This window comes from Diceros bicornis, chromosome 30, assembly GCF_020826845.1.
Source record: "Diceros bicornis minor isolate mBicDic1 chromosome 30, mDicBic1.mat.cur, whole genome shotgun sequence".
NCBI lineage: Eukaryota > Metazoa > Chordata > Mammalia > Perissodactyla > Rhinocerotidae > Diceros > Diceros bicornis.
Window position 1 is genome coordinate 3,646,281 of NC_080769.1, and position 15,514 is coordinate 3,661,794.

At 62.3% G+C, this 15,514-nt stretch overlaps 3 protein-coding genes across 3 annotated transcripts; 2 read left to right on the plus strand and 1 right to left on the minus strand.

The window, feature by feature from the left end:
- Nucleotides 1-588: 588 nt before the first annotated feature.
- On the plus strand, nucleotides 589-3,479 carry SAMD1 (sterile alpha motif domain containing 1). The gene is made up of 5 exons (XM_058525525.1): nucleotides 589-1,568; nucleotides 1,986-2,280; nucleotides 2,367-2,463; nucleotides 2,560-2,671; nucleotides 2,757-3,479. The coding sequence occupies exons 1-5, from the start codon at nucleotides 621-623 to the stop codon at nucleotides 2,913-2,915; spliced, it is 1,611 nt and encodes a 536-aa protein (XP_058381508.1). The 5' UTR covers nucleotides 589-620; the 3' UTR covers nucleotides 2,916-3,479.
- Nucleotides 3,480-4,608: 1,129 nt separating this feature from the next.
- C30H19orf67 (chromosome 30 C19orf67 homolog) lies at nucleotides 4,609-7,424 on the plus strand. Its single transcript, XM_058525531.1, has 6 exons — nucleotides 4,609-5,000; nucleotides 5,649-5,793; nucleotides 5,914-6,014; nucleotides 6,093-6,278; nucleotides 6,629-6,763; nucleotides 7,242-7,424. Exons 1-6 carry the CDS (start codon nucleotides 4,666-4,668, stop codon nucleotides 7,414-7,416), a joined length of 1,077 nt encoding a protein of 358 aa, XP_058381514.1. The 5' UTR covers nucleotides 4,609-4,665; the 3' UTR covers nucleotides 7,417-7,424.
- Nucleotides 7,425-10,462: 3,038 nt separating this feature from the next.
- On the minus strand, nucleotides 10,463-12,922 carry MISP3 (MISP family member 3). The gene is made up of 3 exons (XM_058525527.1): nucleotides 11,714-12,922; nucleotides 11,141-11,214; nucleotides 10,463-10,893 (listed from the first exon to the last, which is right to left on the minus strand). The coding sequence occupies exons 1-3, from the start codon at nucleotides 12,279-12,281 to the stop codon at nucleotides 10,876-10,878; spliced, it is 660 nt and encodes a 219-aa protein (XP_058381510.1). The 5' UTR covers nucleotides 12,282-12,922; the 3' UTR covers nucleotides 10,463-10,875.
- Between the last annotated feature and the right edge of the window lie 2,592 nt (nucleotides 12,923-15,514).

The window sequence follows — 15,514 nt, forward strand, 5'->3', positions numbered from 1 at the left end:
GCCGCTTTCCCCCGCCCCCGCCCCGGCGCCAACTCCGCGGCGCCTCCTTAAAAAGCGCGCGGGAGTTGTAAGGGGGGGCCGGAGCGAGCCGGAGTGAGCGAAAGCGCAGGGTAAAGGGGGCGGGCGGGGGGCCCGGGCTCCACCTTAAAAGCGGGCGCGTGGGGGTGGGAGGGAGGGAGGAAGGCGGGCGGCGGGGAGGAGGGAGGGAGGGAAGGAAGGGGGGCCGGAGTGTCCCGGGCGCAGGGCGCGCGTGCGGCGGCGGCGGCGGCGGCGGGGAGGGGCCGGCCGCGCCGCGCTCCCCTCCTCCCTCCTCGCATCCCCGGCCCCGCGCGCGCCCAGCAGAAGCGGGTCTGTGTGTGCGTGCGTGCGAGTGAGTGAGTGTGTGCATATTTTTTTCTCTCTTTTCTTTCTCTCACACTGTTTTTTCTCTCTCGCGCTCTCTCTCTTTTTTTTTTTTTTGCAAAGAAACAGCAGCGCCGCCGCCGCTCCGCCGAGGCGCTGCGCCCCCCGGGGGGGGAGGCGGAGGAGGCGGGCAGCGGCAGAGGGAGGGGAGCCGGGGAGGGGGGCGCCGCGCTGGGAGGGAGGCAGCGCGCACGGTGCAGCCGGGCCGGGCGGGAGGCATGGCGGGGCCCCCGGCCCTACCCCCGCCGGAGACGGCGGCGGCCGCCACCACGGCGGCCGCTGCCTCGTCGTCCGCTGCTTCCCCCCACTACCAAGAGTGGATCCTGGACACCATCGACTCGCTGCGCTCGCGCAAGGCGCGGCCGGACCTGGAGCGCATCTGCCGGATGGTGCGGCGGCGGCACGGCCCGGAGCCGGAGCGCACGCGCGCCGAGCTCGAGAAACTGATCCAGCAGCGCGCCGTGCTCCGGGTCAGCTACAAGGGGAGCATCTCGTACCGCAACGCGGCGCGCGTCCAGCCGCCCCGGCGCGGAGCCACCCCGCCGGCCCCGCCGCGCGCCCCCCGCGGGGGCCCGGCCGCCGCTGCGCCGCCGCCCACGCCCGCCCCGCCGCCACCGCCCGCGCCCGTCGCCGCCGCCGCCCCGGCCCGGGCGCCCCGCGCGGCCGCCGCTGCCGCTGCCACAGCGCCCCCCTCGCCCGGCCCCGCGCAGCCGGGCCCCCGCGCGCAGCGGGCCGCGCCCCTGGCCGCGCCGCCGCCTGCCCCCGCCGCTCCTCCGGCAGTGGCGCCCCCGGCCGGCCCGCGCCGCGCCCCCCCGCCCGCCGTCGCCGCCCGGGAGCCGCCGCTGCCGCCGCCGCCACAGCCGCCGGCGCCGCCACAGCAGCAGCAGCCGCCGCCGCCGCAGCCACAGCAGCCGCCGGAGGGGGGCGCGGCGCGGGCCGGCGGCCCGGCGCGGCCCGTGAGCCTGCGGGAAGTCGTGCGCTACCTCGGGGGCAGCGGCGGCGCCGGCGGCCGCCTGACCCGCGGCCGCGTGCAGGGGCTGCTGGAGGAGGAGGCGGCGGCGCGGGGCCGCCTGGAGCGCACTCGACTCGGAGCGCTCGCGCTGCCCCGCGGGGACAGGCCCGGACGGGCGCCGCCGGCCGCCAGCGCCCGCGCGTCGCGGAGCAAGGTGAGCGCGCCGCGGAGGGGGGGCACCGCGCCGTGGGCAGGTGCGGGTGAAGTTGGTGGCGGGGCCGCGAGTCCCGGGAGGAACCGGGCGGCGGGTGGCCCGGGCTTTGCGTGTCTTTTCTGCGGGTTCGGCGCCTGGTGACCTTGGCAAGAGTCTTAATCTTTTCGAGCCTCAGTTTCCTTCGCTGTAAAACGCGACTTAATAACAGTAGCGACCCCTTGGGGTTGTTCAGCGAGTTTCGTGAGATTTGGCTGCTGAGGGCTGTAACACAGTGCCTGGCACGAAGTGAATGCATAAAAGTTAGTGGGTGTTGATATTAAAGGTGGCCCTTAGGCACACCACTCGGTCCTGGATCCCAGGGACTGGGCTCGAGGCCAGAACAGCTACTAACCTTGCGTGTTTGTTTCCTGGCACCAGAGAGGTGGCGAAGAGCGAGTCCTTGAGCAGGAAGAGGAGGAGGAAGATGATGAAGATGAAGAGGATGAGGACGCTGTGTCCGAGGGCTCCGAGGTGCCGGAGGGTGACCGTCCAGCAGGTGCCCAGCACCACCAGCTTAATGGCGAGAGGGGCCCTCAGAGTGCCAAGGAGAGGATCAAGGAGTGGACACCCTGTGGACCCCACCAGGGCCAGGATGAAGGGCGGGGGCCGGCGCCGGGCAGCGGCACCCGCCAGGTGTTCTCCATGGCGGCCATGAGTAAGGAAGGGGGATCAGGTGAGGACTGCTGGGTGCGGGAGGGTGCCTGGGGAGGAGGGCCTGAGCCCCAAGACAGAACCACAGGCATATGCTTTTCCTTCCAGCCTCTGCTGCCACTGGGCCAGACTCCCCATCTCCTGTGCCTTTGCCCCCAGGAAAACCAGCCCTACCTGGGGCTGATGGGACCCCCTTTGGCTGTCCGTAAGTTGGGGTGTTTGAGACACGGGGGGCCACCCAGGTGGGTGTAACAGAACCAGAGGAGCATCACTGCTCAGTGTTCCCTCTGTTCTGATGCAGTTCCGGGCGCAAGGAGAAGCCGGCTGACCCCGTGGAGTGGACGGTGATGGATGTGGTCGAGTACTTCACTGAGGCCGGCTTCCCCGAGCAGGCAACAGCTTTCCAAGAGCAGGTGGGTCCCCACGCTCGGCTTCCCCCCTCCATCCCAGGGCCTCAGTGGGGGTCTGCTCTGACCCTGCTCTCTCTGTGCCACCCAGGAGATCGACGGCAAGTCTTTGCTGCTCATGCAGCGCACAGATGTGCTCACTGGCTTGTCCATCCGCCTGGGCCCCGCCCTGAAGATCTACGAGCACCACATCAAGGTGCTGCAGCAAGGCCACTTTGAGGAGGACGACCCCGACGGCTTTCTAGGCTGAGCGCGGGCCTCACCCTGCCCCACCCATTCCAGCCCCCCTCCCCCCCAGACCCCAAGTCCAGGAGCTGGACGGGGATACCCTCAGCCCTCATAACAGATGCCGGTGAGGGGCATTCCTGCCTACCCATCTTTTCCCTGTATCTTCCCGACACACGTCTGGCCCCCAGCACATCCTGTCCTCCAGGATAGAGGAGTGTGGGGTGGGACAGGGCTGTGCATTTTACCCCAGGAGGCCAACCCTCCCCCCAGCCTAGGACATTTAAAAAAAAGAAAATGGGGGCTTCCCATCTTCCTAGATCCTTCTCAGTTCAGCCAGATGTTTCCTATATATATGTTTTGTTCTGCCTGTTCATTTTGGTGGGTGGCCTGTCCTCCCTCCCCCACCACCCAGGCCCCTCCTCAGTCTGTCCCTGGCCCCCAGCCCCTGGGAGTGGCTGGTGTGGGGTCTCTGGCCTTTCCTTACGCTTCCTCTTTCTTTCTGTTGGTTGTCGCTCCAGCTGGCTGTATTGCTTTTTAATATTGCACCGAAGGTTTTTTAAATAAAGTTTTAAAAAAAAGAAAAGAAAAGAAATGCCACGGAGTCCATTTTATGAATGGAGGGGGGAGGGGCGTTGAAGAGCCACATCAGTCTCCTGGGAGAGTCGGGCTTAGGACAGAACGGTCTGAGGAGGGCCACAGGTCTGAATGGGGCTGCCTGGCAGCCAACAGTAATGGTAACCGCTCCAGGAGGGCAGGAAGATTTGCTTGGGGCTGTCACTCCGCACGCCCAGAACAGTTGCCCCAGCACACAGTAGGTGCTCAAATATTTGTCGCGTGACTAGGCTCTATGAGCATTTTCTCAGTTGTTCTCTTCTCAGCCTCTTGAGGCAGAGAGCTCAAAAACCCACTTTACAGACAAGTCAAGTGGTGCGGCGCAGCAAAGATGCTTGCTTAGAGCCATGGGGCAAGGTTTTATACCTGTCTAAAGTCTTTACCCAGAATCTTTAAGTATAATTAATGTATTTGGCTTCATAGCTACATATATCAGCCTTTGCCCGCCACGAAGAATCCAGTCCACATATGCTGGGTGAGGGGTCTGTCTGCGCCATGGCGGGGTCTCCAGGCCTCAGGTCCTCTCCATAAAAGGAACAGAAGGGAGTGGACCATCAGATGAGATCATGGGATGGGAAAATCTTTCCAAGTAAAGATTTTTATTGTTAGTAGTTTTTTTTTGTTGTTATTATCAGTTGTATAACAGCTATTATATCGCAAGTGCCCACTAAGTTCTAACGCAGTTTCTCAACTCCATTAGAGTATTTTAGAAAATATACAGATTCTGGGCCCCGGGAGTCCTCCCTCTATATACCTGCGCCCCCGGGTTTTGACGCGCTATGGAGCGCCCCCTCCCTAGGAAGCCGCCTCGGAGAAAGGCGCTGGCCCCCGGGCCGCACCCCCGGACACGGCCGCGCCAGCGCCGGCCCAGGTGGCCGCGCTGGGACGAGTCGCTCTCGCAGGGTTCCGGGAGCGCGCGCGTGCACGGGGCCCCGCGGGCGCGCAGCACGGACCGGAGCGGCGCGCCCCTCCCGCGGGTTGAAATTCAAACGATGCGAACTCCCTCCGCGCGGCGCGACGGCCGGCAGAGAGGTCGAGGCAGGGGCGAGCTGCAGGAGGCCGCGCTCCCAGTCCAGGCGAGTCCGAGGTTCCCGGGCGGGGTCGAACCCGCGGCCAACGCGAGCGGCGGAGGCTTAAAGAGCTCCGGTCCCCGCCTCCCAATGGCTACTGAGCAGTGGTTCGTGGGGCCGCTCCCCCCGGGCCCTGGGGAAACCCCGCCCCCAGATGACTTGGAATCTGGGGCACAGCCTTGCGGAGACCTCTCGTGGTCGACGCCCCCTGGCCGACCTGGGGACCCACCCGAGGCGGAGCCCCAGGACGTCCAGGGGCAGGTGCCCGAGGCCTCCACCTCTACGCCTTCCCCCGAGCCTCTGGCCCCGGGCCCGGGGCGCGCACCTCCTCGCCTACCCTGGGACACCATGTTCAGCCCCATCACCGAACAGCTCCGCTACCTGCTCAAGAAGGCAGATGACTTCCAGAGCTACTTGCTCTACAGGTGATGCTGGACGGCCTCCGGGGTCCCCACGGATAAGGGGACAGAAGAGAGGGTGACAGGCTAGGCCTCACACGCCGGGGTCGCAAACTCAAAAGCATTAGGAGCAGAGAGGGTCAATGAAGCTAGCTGATTAGGAATCCAGTTTTGAAGAGTGATGAGGACTGGGTTGAATTTGGGGTGAGGGAGCACCTGCTGTCATGTGGGCGCTGGGGTTGCCAAATCCCTGGGACTTTTCTGCCAGTTGTTAAGGGTTGGCTTAGGTTTCGAACTCTGGGCGGGCTAAACAAAACCTGTCTGAGCCAGATTTGGTCCGTGGGCTACCAGTTTGAGACCCCAAAGGATGACGTGATTCCCAGGCCAGGGGAAAAGGGACTGTGAGCCTCATATTTCAATGTCCATTGGGATCCCCCGGAAAGGTGTGGAAACCCTAGATTTCTGGGCTCCACCCTGCAAGGAAGTTTGAGTCTAGGTCCGTCGCGGGACTCAGGTGCCAGATTTTAACGTGTTCCAAATGGTTTTGATGCAGGTGGTCCTAGAAGATGCTCTGACAGAGTCCTGGCACCAAGGGACTTTGTAATGGGGGCGTCTAGGCCAGGGACACGGGTCGGGGGTGAGGGACCCCAGGCCAAGGCCCCCTTCTCCCCTCAGCAGAGACCGAGTGCAGAAGGAACAGCTGGCAAAGGCCATGCCCACCTTCTTACAGATATGTGAGCCCTACTTCCTGTACCTGGAGGCAGCTGCGAGGAGCGTGCCCCCCATCTATGGAGCCCTGCAGGAGCTGGTCCGGAAGGGGGTGTGTGGGGCAGGTTTCCTAGACCCCATGCCCCTCCCTGCATCCCTCAGGCCTGGGTGAGGGTGGGGAGGGGGCTCCTGGCAGGCCAGCTCATCTCATTAGGGCCCCTCTTCCATGCAGCTGTTGGAGATCTCCCAGCAGCTGACCCTCCGCCTGGAACAGGTGGTCCTCATGTATGCCTCCTTTGGGTTCGTGGGCCTGGAGGAGACTGACCCCCTAAGGTAAAAGGGTAGGAGACTGGGATGAGAGTGGGGAGTCCAGGACCCAGTCTCATTCTCCACTCTCCCATCTCCCACCAGCATCTCCTGTTTCTTCTGTGGGAGGTTCGCCATCAGCCCTGCCCATGAGGTGTCCATCTTCAGATACTGTGCCCCAGCCGCCTACACTGCCCGCCGCTTCCCGCGATACCTGTATAAGAAGATGCGCTGGAACCTGGAAACCACCCCTGAGCCCAGCGGCTGGGGGCACGATTCCCATGTGGATTAGTGAGTCCCCTTACCAGACTCAAAAGTCCTCCCCTCTCTATGCAGAATGCCAATATGGGCCTCTGTGTGGGCCCACCACCCCACCAAAGCGTGGAAAGCCAAGCAGGAAACCAAGGACCTTTGAAAGGCCATCCCCACCTTTAAAAAAATTCATCCTCCCATCAAGATAAAAGTCCTCATCTTACAAGTAGGCTGGCAGGGAGAAAAAGTCCTCAGTATTGAATCACACTCCTACCTGAGAACTTGAAGGCAACTTCCGATGACTTTCCACCTCACCTCCAAAATTAAAGCCCTCAACAGAAGGAGCTAGGAAACTGCTCGCTCTTAATTGCTGCCCCTTCCCCTCCCAGCTACTTCTTGTGCTATCGAGACACATGGGAAGACACAGGCACCAGTCCGGCCAATTCATGCCCCCAGATTCAGAAGCTGTGGTCCATTGGCCGATGGGTGCCACTAGAACCAGCCGAGGATGACCTTTATTCATGGTAGGAGCTAGGGCCATGGCAAGGTGGGCTTGGGCTCTGGAGGGAGGGGCAGGACCCCACCAAAGACCACCTACCTCCCCCAACACTGTTTCCCTTGGTAATAACGATAGCAATTTATTGTCCCCTGCAAAGTGCTTTATGCAGACTCACGTAACAACCCATTGAGGTCTAGACTACTGAGGTCTAGACTACTAGCCCCATTTTACAAAGAAGGAAACAGGTGCTTAGAGAGCTTAAGTTACCTGCCCAATGACACACAGCTAGCTGAGTGATTGGCCAGGTCAGGGCTAGCGTTGCTCGGCCTCCCAGAGCCATTACCCTCTAGGTTTCTCATCAACAAGGAAACCACTTTCCCTCAGGGTTTTTCCCACCCCCAGCTGAAACAAAGCCTCTTTCAGCCACAGCCTCTCACTCGAGGGGAGGGGCTCCCGAGAAGCAGGGGCCGCTCACGTCCCGCCTGTCTGTCCCCGGCCCCCAGGACTTTGTGCCCGCAGCCGCTTGGGGACTACCAGCAGCTGCTGACCATCGGCTTCGAGGAACCGTCGCACACGCTGGCCACCGACCTGCTGGTGCAGATCCTCACGGGCCAGGCGGGCGCGGCCCGGCCCCCGAGCGCAGCCGGGCCCGCGGCGTGGGCCGCGCAGGGGCCTTGAACCCAGAGAGCGGGTGGGAGCGGAGCCTGACAGTTCCAAACTCCAGGAGAGGGGCAGGGGAGGGGCTCGCTCGCTCTCCTGGTGCAGCTCGGCCTGGCCTTCCAAGGGGCCAGGCCGAGAATGCCCGTGCGCACCGAGTCCGGCCCCACCGGGGAGCCCTGCGTGCTGAAACGCCAGTTTTGTGTTAAATAAAGAAAGAGGTCACAGGCTCCGCGTCCCCTCGGAGCGCCGCGCCCCTCCCCTTGGGGCGGGGAGGCCACGCCCACTCGCGCGGCCTTCTGGGAAATGTAGTCTTTGGCAACAAAACCCTAGCCCGCCCGCAGGCGGACGAGAGCTCAGGGCATGCGCAGAGGCTCACATGAGGCGAAAAGGGAAGTAGCGGCGCCTGTCAACAACCGGAACCCAGAAAACCGCAAGTTTCGTGGAGCCGGGAAATTCAACGCCCACGGGGGGAGGGGACCCCAGAGCCACGCCCACTCTCATTTTGACCCGGAAGTGATTTCTTTGTACCATAAAAGACTGTATTTCCCGGCGTGCCGTAGGAAAAGGGGCAGCGATCAGTTTCCGAAGGGCCGAGGTCAGATCTTCCTCTTCCAGCTCTTGGGTCGTGGAGTGGGCAGGGGCTCCGGGGCGCGGGCGGGGTGGGAGAGCGCTCCGACTGGGGGTCGCTAAGCTTCACCCCAGCCTTGGACTGGAGAGGAGACCCGGGTCGAGCGAGGTGAACGCACCTGTCCAAAGCTACAGCGAGCAAGCGGCGGAGCCTGGACCCGAACTTCTGATGGCAGCTGGTCCCTTGCGAAGGGGAGGGGTGTCCTTTCTGACCCGGGTGTCACTCAGCTGCGAGTTACCCCCTTTAGGGGGTGCCTTTTGATTCCCCCCAGCATTTTCAGATTCGGAGGGGAGACCTAGAAGCCTGACTCCGTGCTTTCGAGCAAAGCGCTCGCTTACCTAATAGCCCCCGGCAGATAGTATTAGCATCAGCCCCAGTTTAGAGATGGTAAAAACGGGTGAGAGGCGAGGTGGATCAGGAGTGGACACCAAAACTCTTGGGGGAGGGGGCTTCTGGTGACAGTTTCTGACTGCGTCAGGATTTGTTAGTCCACAGGCGGATCTGAGTGAGTGCAAGGGATGTTGAAGCTCCCTAATACTGATTTGAGGTAGCCCCTGTGAGTCTGCCCCCACACAAGACTTTTAAGAGTGGCCTGTCCAGCAGAAATTTAAATTGAGCCACAAATGCGAGTCACACGTAATTTCAAACTTTCTAGTAACCACATTAAAAAAAATGAGGTCAGATTAATTTTAATGATACTTTTATTTAACTCAGTATATCCAAAACATTTCAACATATGATCAGTTTAAGAAACTATTAATGAGATGTGGGGGTACTGGTCTTTGAAATCTGGTGTGCATTTTACACTTCCGGTGCATCTCAATTCCAATGAGCCACAGGCAGCTTCAGACTGTCTCCCTTAAGACAAATCCACAGGCCACTTAAGACTAAAGATTTCCTGTGGGTGGTGACACTACTGGGAGAGGAAGGAAACAGGCTTCATTTCCGGGGTCCTGTTGCTCAGGAACTGTTTACACTCGTGATTCACCAACTTTAGCATGCCTCAGAATCACGTGGAGGGTTTGACCGTGAAGTCTGGGATGGCCCCAAGAATGTGCGTTTCCAGCAAGTTCCCAAGCGCTGCGGATGCTGCTGGTCCAGGCCCCACACTTGGAGGACTGCGAGCCTCCATCTGCATCTCGGTTCTCAAACCTGCTCCCTGTCGGGAGCACCTGTGGCGCTTTAAAAAGTACTGATGCCAAGGGCCCTGCCGGATTCTGATTTACTTGGCATAAGGGCACCTCAGGTGACTTTAATTTGTAGAACAGTTCGAGAACCCAGATCTACACTTGCACAGTCCTGTCAACTCTTTACCTGCTTAGTTCTTAGCTCCCCTGCTGGGAATTAAAATCAGGCTCTGGGTGTTTCCACTTCCCCCCTTGGCGGCCTGCCTCTTTCCTGCCTTTCTCTCCAGATGCCCCTAGTCGCGGTCAAGCATATGCTCAGTGTGCTGCTGATGGGGTCGGGGGTGGGTCCTTGGGCTGAGCTGCTCTTGGGGTGCAAACTGTGTGAGCGTTCTATCATCCTTGTTAGCCTTTTGTCATCCCTATGCAAGGAGCCTGTTGCTAGACCCAGGGCATACAGAGTTGGACAAATCCAGGAGTTTAAGAGTGATTCTAAAAGCTTCCTGGGTCTCCACCTTTTCTGGGTGTCTGTGCACCTCTAAGAAGCTGGGGTACCCAAACCGCAGAATATAACTGCACAGTCTTTCAACTTAAGGTGTTCACAGACCCTCTTGAACCCCATCCAGGGGGGCCTTGAACCCCTTGTCTTGGGACTGACAGCCGCAAGCCCTATTACAAACAGGTGTTGCTCACTGCCCCGGCCTGCCCCCACTCCCAATTTTAGAAGTTTTCTCAATAGTCACAATAATTTACAGTTTAGTGGACTTCTGTTTTAAAGCTGGGTGTCCAGTTGCTTAGGAAAGCAGTTCTGGCACCACTGAGCACACTCATTGGTAGCACTGATATGAACGCTTCCCTGCCCTTGGAGACGAGCCATTTGTCTTGCGGCACACTCCATCTCTCTCGTTAACAATGGCCTGGGGCCTGGGGCCTGGGGCCTGGGGGCGCGGGAGGTTCGCACTTGCTGGGCAGATTATAAATGGTCTTGTGTAGCCTGCTAAGAAGCTTGTACCCTCACCACCCCCTTTTTTGGTAGCTATTGTTTACGTCCCCAGGGCAGGAACAACCTCTTATCACCTCCGTCTAGCCAGCGCCCAGCGCGGAGCACGCCGTTGACACCAATAAATGTTGACGACGTCTGGAAAGGCAGGGCGTGAGCCCGTCTGTCCCAACGCCGCAGTTTGCGCCCGCGCCGCCAGGGGGCACTAGGAGCCGGGCCGGGCCGGGGAGAGCTGCAGCCCCGGAACCGCGCGGCAAGGGCACATTCCGCATTCCGGCCGGCGCCTCCTGCGCCTTTCCCACGCCTGCCTCCTGCCGCCGCGCTCCCGCCCCACCCCAGACGAAGAGGACCCAGAAGAAAACAGCCTGCGCTGCCCAGAAAGAAGGGGCTTTATTGGGGAGCGGGGGCAGCCGAGGCGGTGACCCTGGCCCTCTAACAGTTAAGGCCGGAGGGAGAGGCTAGTGTGCTTCGCGGTTAGGTGGACAAGGGCTGCACAGTTTCACCTCTGGATTGTGTTTCCCAAGGGGACTAACAGTTTATAGACGAGACTGGTCAGTTTCACAAAGTCAGGTTCAAGGATGCGCTGGTCGATTTCATCTTCCCGGGCGCAGACCGCAGGCCCCTCTCCAGGCCTTCCGCCCATCCGGAGGGCACTCCTGGGCGCCCCTGCCCGGGCCTCTGACGGGCATGTTCCTTCTGGCCGGGGGTCCCAGCCGGCTCGAACCTCAAGGCTTCCGCTCCTCCTGGGGAGAGGGGGCTCGACGGAAGGCCGGCCTCAGGGACCCGCGCACAGCGGGTGGGGACACCCAGGGGCAAGGTGGGGTGGTTTGGGTCCCAGGACCACCGCCTCCTCGTCACCCGGGTCCACGCCCGGGACTTCGTGTCTTAGCCCAGAGAGACTTCCCAGGGGCTTCTCCCCCAGCCCAGCGTTCTGGCGCCCGGGGGGGGGGGCGACAAGCGCCTGAGGCACGAGGGGAAAGGGACTCCCACCTGCTCCAAGCCGTTCTCCGACGCCTTTCTGCGGGGAGGCCAGATCACTGCCAGCTTTCCATCACCCCTGCTTGCTGCGGGGGAAGGGGCGCTCAGCCGGGGCTGTCCCTCCTCTCACCAGCTGGAGGCGGCCAGGACGACGGAGGCCGGCCGCGCTCCTTAAACACACACAGGCGTTCACCCCCCTTCTCCCCACGGGGGCCTCCATTCTGAGGGAGGAGGGAGGCGAACCCAGAGTGGGGACGTAGGAACCCGAAAATTCAGAGGATCCAGGTGTGCCAGAACCCAGGACGGGTTCCCTGGACCCCGACAAAGACATCTGGAACCCTCCTCCCCTCCGCCACCATGCGCCTGGGTGCGGCGGATCTGGGAGTCCACCACTCGGGGTCGGGGCTGGAGCACAGGGATGGGACGCCCAGAAGGGGTGGGCGGGAACGGAGAATTGAGAGGGGGTGGGAGCCAGGAGGGGAACCCTGAGAAGCAAAGGGCCAGAAAGGGGACCACTGCAGTTGGGTAGTCGGTGAGGGCGGCTGGCGCCCTGGGGGTCCCTGGCGTCGGGGCGCCGTGGCTTACCCGTAAGGCTGGGCGCGGGCTCCTTGAACTCGGCGGTGCCGTAGACGCTGAGCCGCTGGCGCTGCAGCTCCCGCTCGCGCTCGTGCACCTCGCGCACCTCCTGCTCCAGCAGCGACGGCGCGAGGGGCGGCGGGGCGCGGGCCAGCACCGGGCAGTGGCCCTGCGCCGCCGAGCGCAGCCGGCCTCCGGGCTCGGGCAGCGGCTGCAGGCCCGCGCCGCCCTCCGCCGCCGGCGAGGAGCCGCACCCGCCGGCGGCCTCGAAGAAGCGCTTGAGCTCGCCCAGCGGCGGCGGCGGCTGCCGGGCGCGGCGCTCCGGGCCCGCGGGGAGCACCAGCGCCGCCTGCCGGTGAGCCTCCCGCTCGATGTCTCGCTGCATCTGCGCGCCCGCCCGCGCGCGCTCCAAGGCGCGCGGGAGCGCGGGGCCGGGGCCCGGCAGGCTGAGCACCGGCCGCACGCGCAGCTCGACGAGTTCGCGGCCCGCACGGCCTGGGCTCAGGCCTCGGCTCCGGCGCAGGCTCTCCTCGCGTTCGCAGCTGCGGCGGATTTCGCGCTCGATGGGCGTCTCCATGAGCGGCTCCTCTGCGGACTGCTGGGGAGTCTCGGGGCGCAATGGAAAATGCTGGTGGGCTCCCGAGTCTGACCCTGAGGAGGAGGTCTCGGGACACTGCTCCAGGACCCCCGCGCTTCGCGCCTCAGACGGCTCAAGGTCGGCGCTGCCTGGCCCAGGACTCTCCAAGCCTCCAGCTGCGGACGGCCCGGGCCGCTCTGCGTCCTGCCCCGCTGATGGCCCGAGGACTTCGCTCTCTTGCTCGGGGGTCTCCGCGCCCTGCTCTGCGGCAGGCCCCAGGACTTCGCTATCGGACCCCAGGGGCTCGGGGCCCCGCGCTTCAGACGACCCCAGGGCTCCGCTCTCCGGCGCGGCGCCTCGGGGTCCAGGGTGGGGAGCAGTTCGGAAGCCTTGGTTCCCAGCGCCGGAGTTTTGATGCCCAGAGCTGGAACACGGTGCTCTGCGCAGCACCTGTGGCCGCAGTCGCCGCCCGCGGGTTCCAAGGCGTCGCCTGCGCCGGCCGCTTCTCTGACCCGCCCCTGGCCTCCAAGAACAGCCCCCGGGGGCAGGGCCGGGCAACGCCCCCTGCACCTGCTGGGAGGATTCCGGCCCCGCCCTCGGGGCGGGGGCGCCCCGGCGGGGCACCGGATTTCGTCCACTGCCGCACCCCAGGTCAGCTCAGGGCACTAGACTTCTTGGAACAGGGCTTCCCTAGACCCGGCCGGCTACCTGGGAGGCCAGTCTGGGTGCCGCGTCCACTCACTGGGCGCCACCCTGGTACCTTTTCGGCCCCACCTCCTCGGCATTGCCCGGAGGCTTGGCCCCAGCTGCGCGCCGGGCTGGGCCTCTGAACCACTGGCCCTCTGGTGGGGATGTCCCTCGAAGCCATCTTTCTGAGGCCTTGCCAGCCCCGCCCAGCCGGTCCCAGCCGGCGAGTAGCGACGCCGCTGGCCTCTGGGCTGTCGCTACACGTTCCACCTCTGCGGCGCACAGCTCGGGCTGGAGGGGGAGCCAGGAGCCGCCTCACGGCGCGCCCCGTCTCCCTCCCAGTGCCTGGGCTCAGCGAGGTTCCGAGCCGTGCCCCGCCGCCGGCGCCAAGCCCAGAGGCCGCTTCCCCTCACCCCTCCCGGAAAAGTCCGCGAGGCGTCTGCGGCCAAATGCACTCCCACTTTGAGGGAAGAGAGAGGGACGGACACAGCGGAGCGGCTGCGGTTGAAAGGCGGTCACCTTGAGCCCTGCGGCTGGGAAGGCCGGAGAGGAATTCAGGCTCGCGGGACAGACAGAGCAGCTCCCTGAGCTGGGGCCAGATCACGGCGGTCAAGGGCGGGATCGACGTCCCCGCGCGGGCGACCCGCCCCCGGGACATTTTCCAGTCCCAGGCTCTCCAAGTCCGCTCTCCTGCCCCGCTCCCACCTTTACGGGGTGTCCGGGTAGAAATATAGAGTTACCTACAGAAAGTGGGAGCTGCACAGCTTCAGGAACCCCCAACAATGCAAGTATCTGGTCACTCCTTCCCCCACTCTCTGCCTGCCCTGTGACCCCTTCCGGCCGCTCCTTCTCCTCTCTCCTGCCCTCCCGCCTCTGACCAGCTGACCTCCTTCCTCCCTCTGACCCCATCGGCCTAATTGGAATCCGGTCCACCTGGGTTCCATCCCACTCATGACCTGAGCAAGGCACCAGCCTTCTCCAAGGCTCAGTGCCCATCTCTGACGTGGGGGTAGCAGTGCCTACTTGCTTGGGAGGCGATGACGATTAAAGCTGTACTTCTAAGAGTGGCCTCTCCACTTGGTCACCTCCTGTCCCTCCTCCAGCCATGCTAACCGGGCTCTTGGTCTCACCGTGGAACTGAGCCTTCTCTGGTCAAGGACACCGATGCCTCCATTTGCAGACTTGGTCACTGGCTCCTCTCTGCCTGCCTCTCCATTAGCTCCTTGGTCTCCGGGGACACCACCGGCTGGTGGTTTTCCCCTCACCTCCCAGGCGCCTCTTCTGGGACTCCCGTTTCACCTGCATCCCTGCTTCCTTCACTCTGGCCCCCATTGAGGCTGGGGTATGGGAGAGAGGAGGGTGAGGGTGGGTGTTTATCCCACACCCCTCCCTCAGTTGGACACAGTTGCTGTGTCCCCCACTGCAGGGAGCGGCTCCACACAGCTCACTCTCTCCAGGGCCAGGAGGTGGTAACAGTCCCGGGATGGTGCTAACCCAGGGGGCACACTATGCCTCAACTGGCTCCCACACCTTTGTAAACTGACTCTTTATTGAGTTCTCATCAGTTACTCAGTCTGAGAACACAATCTCTCCTGCCGGCACCCAGACCCTGATGAATTCCTGTCTCATGCTTTAAACGCCATCTCTGTGCTGGTGTCTCCCAAGTGTATCTCTCTAGTCTGACTTCTCCCCTGGGTTCTGGACTCATATCCAGCAGGTTCCAGTCTAATAGACATGTCAAACTGGACGCTTGCGGAACGGAACTCACGGCTCAGTTTTGCATGTATGTATGTACATACGTATGTATGGCAGCTCAGCCATTCTGTTTTTCATGCCCCAAACCTAGGAGTCAGCCTCGGTTTCTCTCTTTCCCTCAGCACCCCCCCCAATCCATCAGGATATTGGATTGCTGTTGGATCTGTTGGCTCTGTCTCCAAAACATATTCTGAGTTGGTCCACTTGTCTCCACCCTCGTCCCAGCCACTTCGTCACCCTCCAATGGCTACCAACCAGACTTAGAAGAAAACTCTGAATTCCCTACCCTGGCCCTGAAGGCCCTTCCCCCTTCTCAGATCTCATCTTCTGACATTCTCTCCCTCCATTACTCCTCCGTTCTAGCCTTCTGCTTCCCTCAAACCCCCCAACGGCATTCCCACCTCGGGGCCTTTGCACTGCCTTTGCTCTGCTTGGGATGATTCAGCACGTGGCAGGCTCCTACTATTCGGGTCTTGGCTCAAATGTGACTTCTCCAGAGAGGTGGCCTCTGATCACCCAGCCGCCATCCCACGCAGCCCTTCTCCACAACCCTGTTATTTTCTGTAGCTCACTCTCTACTGCAGTTTTCACCAATCACCTTTATTTCTTTGTTTGTATGTTATCTGTCTCCCCCAGGCTAGAAAGCGAGCTGCATTCCAGCATTTTCTGTCATGCTCACGTCTAGATCCAACTCCCCCATGCCTAGGACAGTGGCTGACACATGACAGGTGCTTAGGAATTATTACTGAACGATTCTCACTAGGTGCGTACGCCCATGCTGGGACATGAAA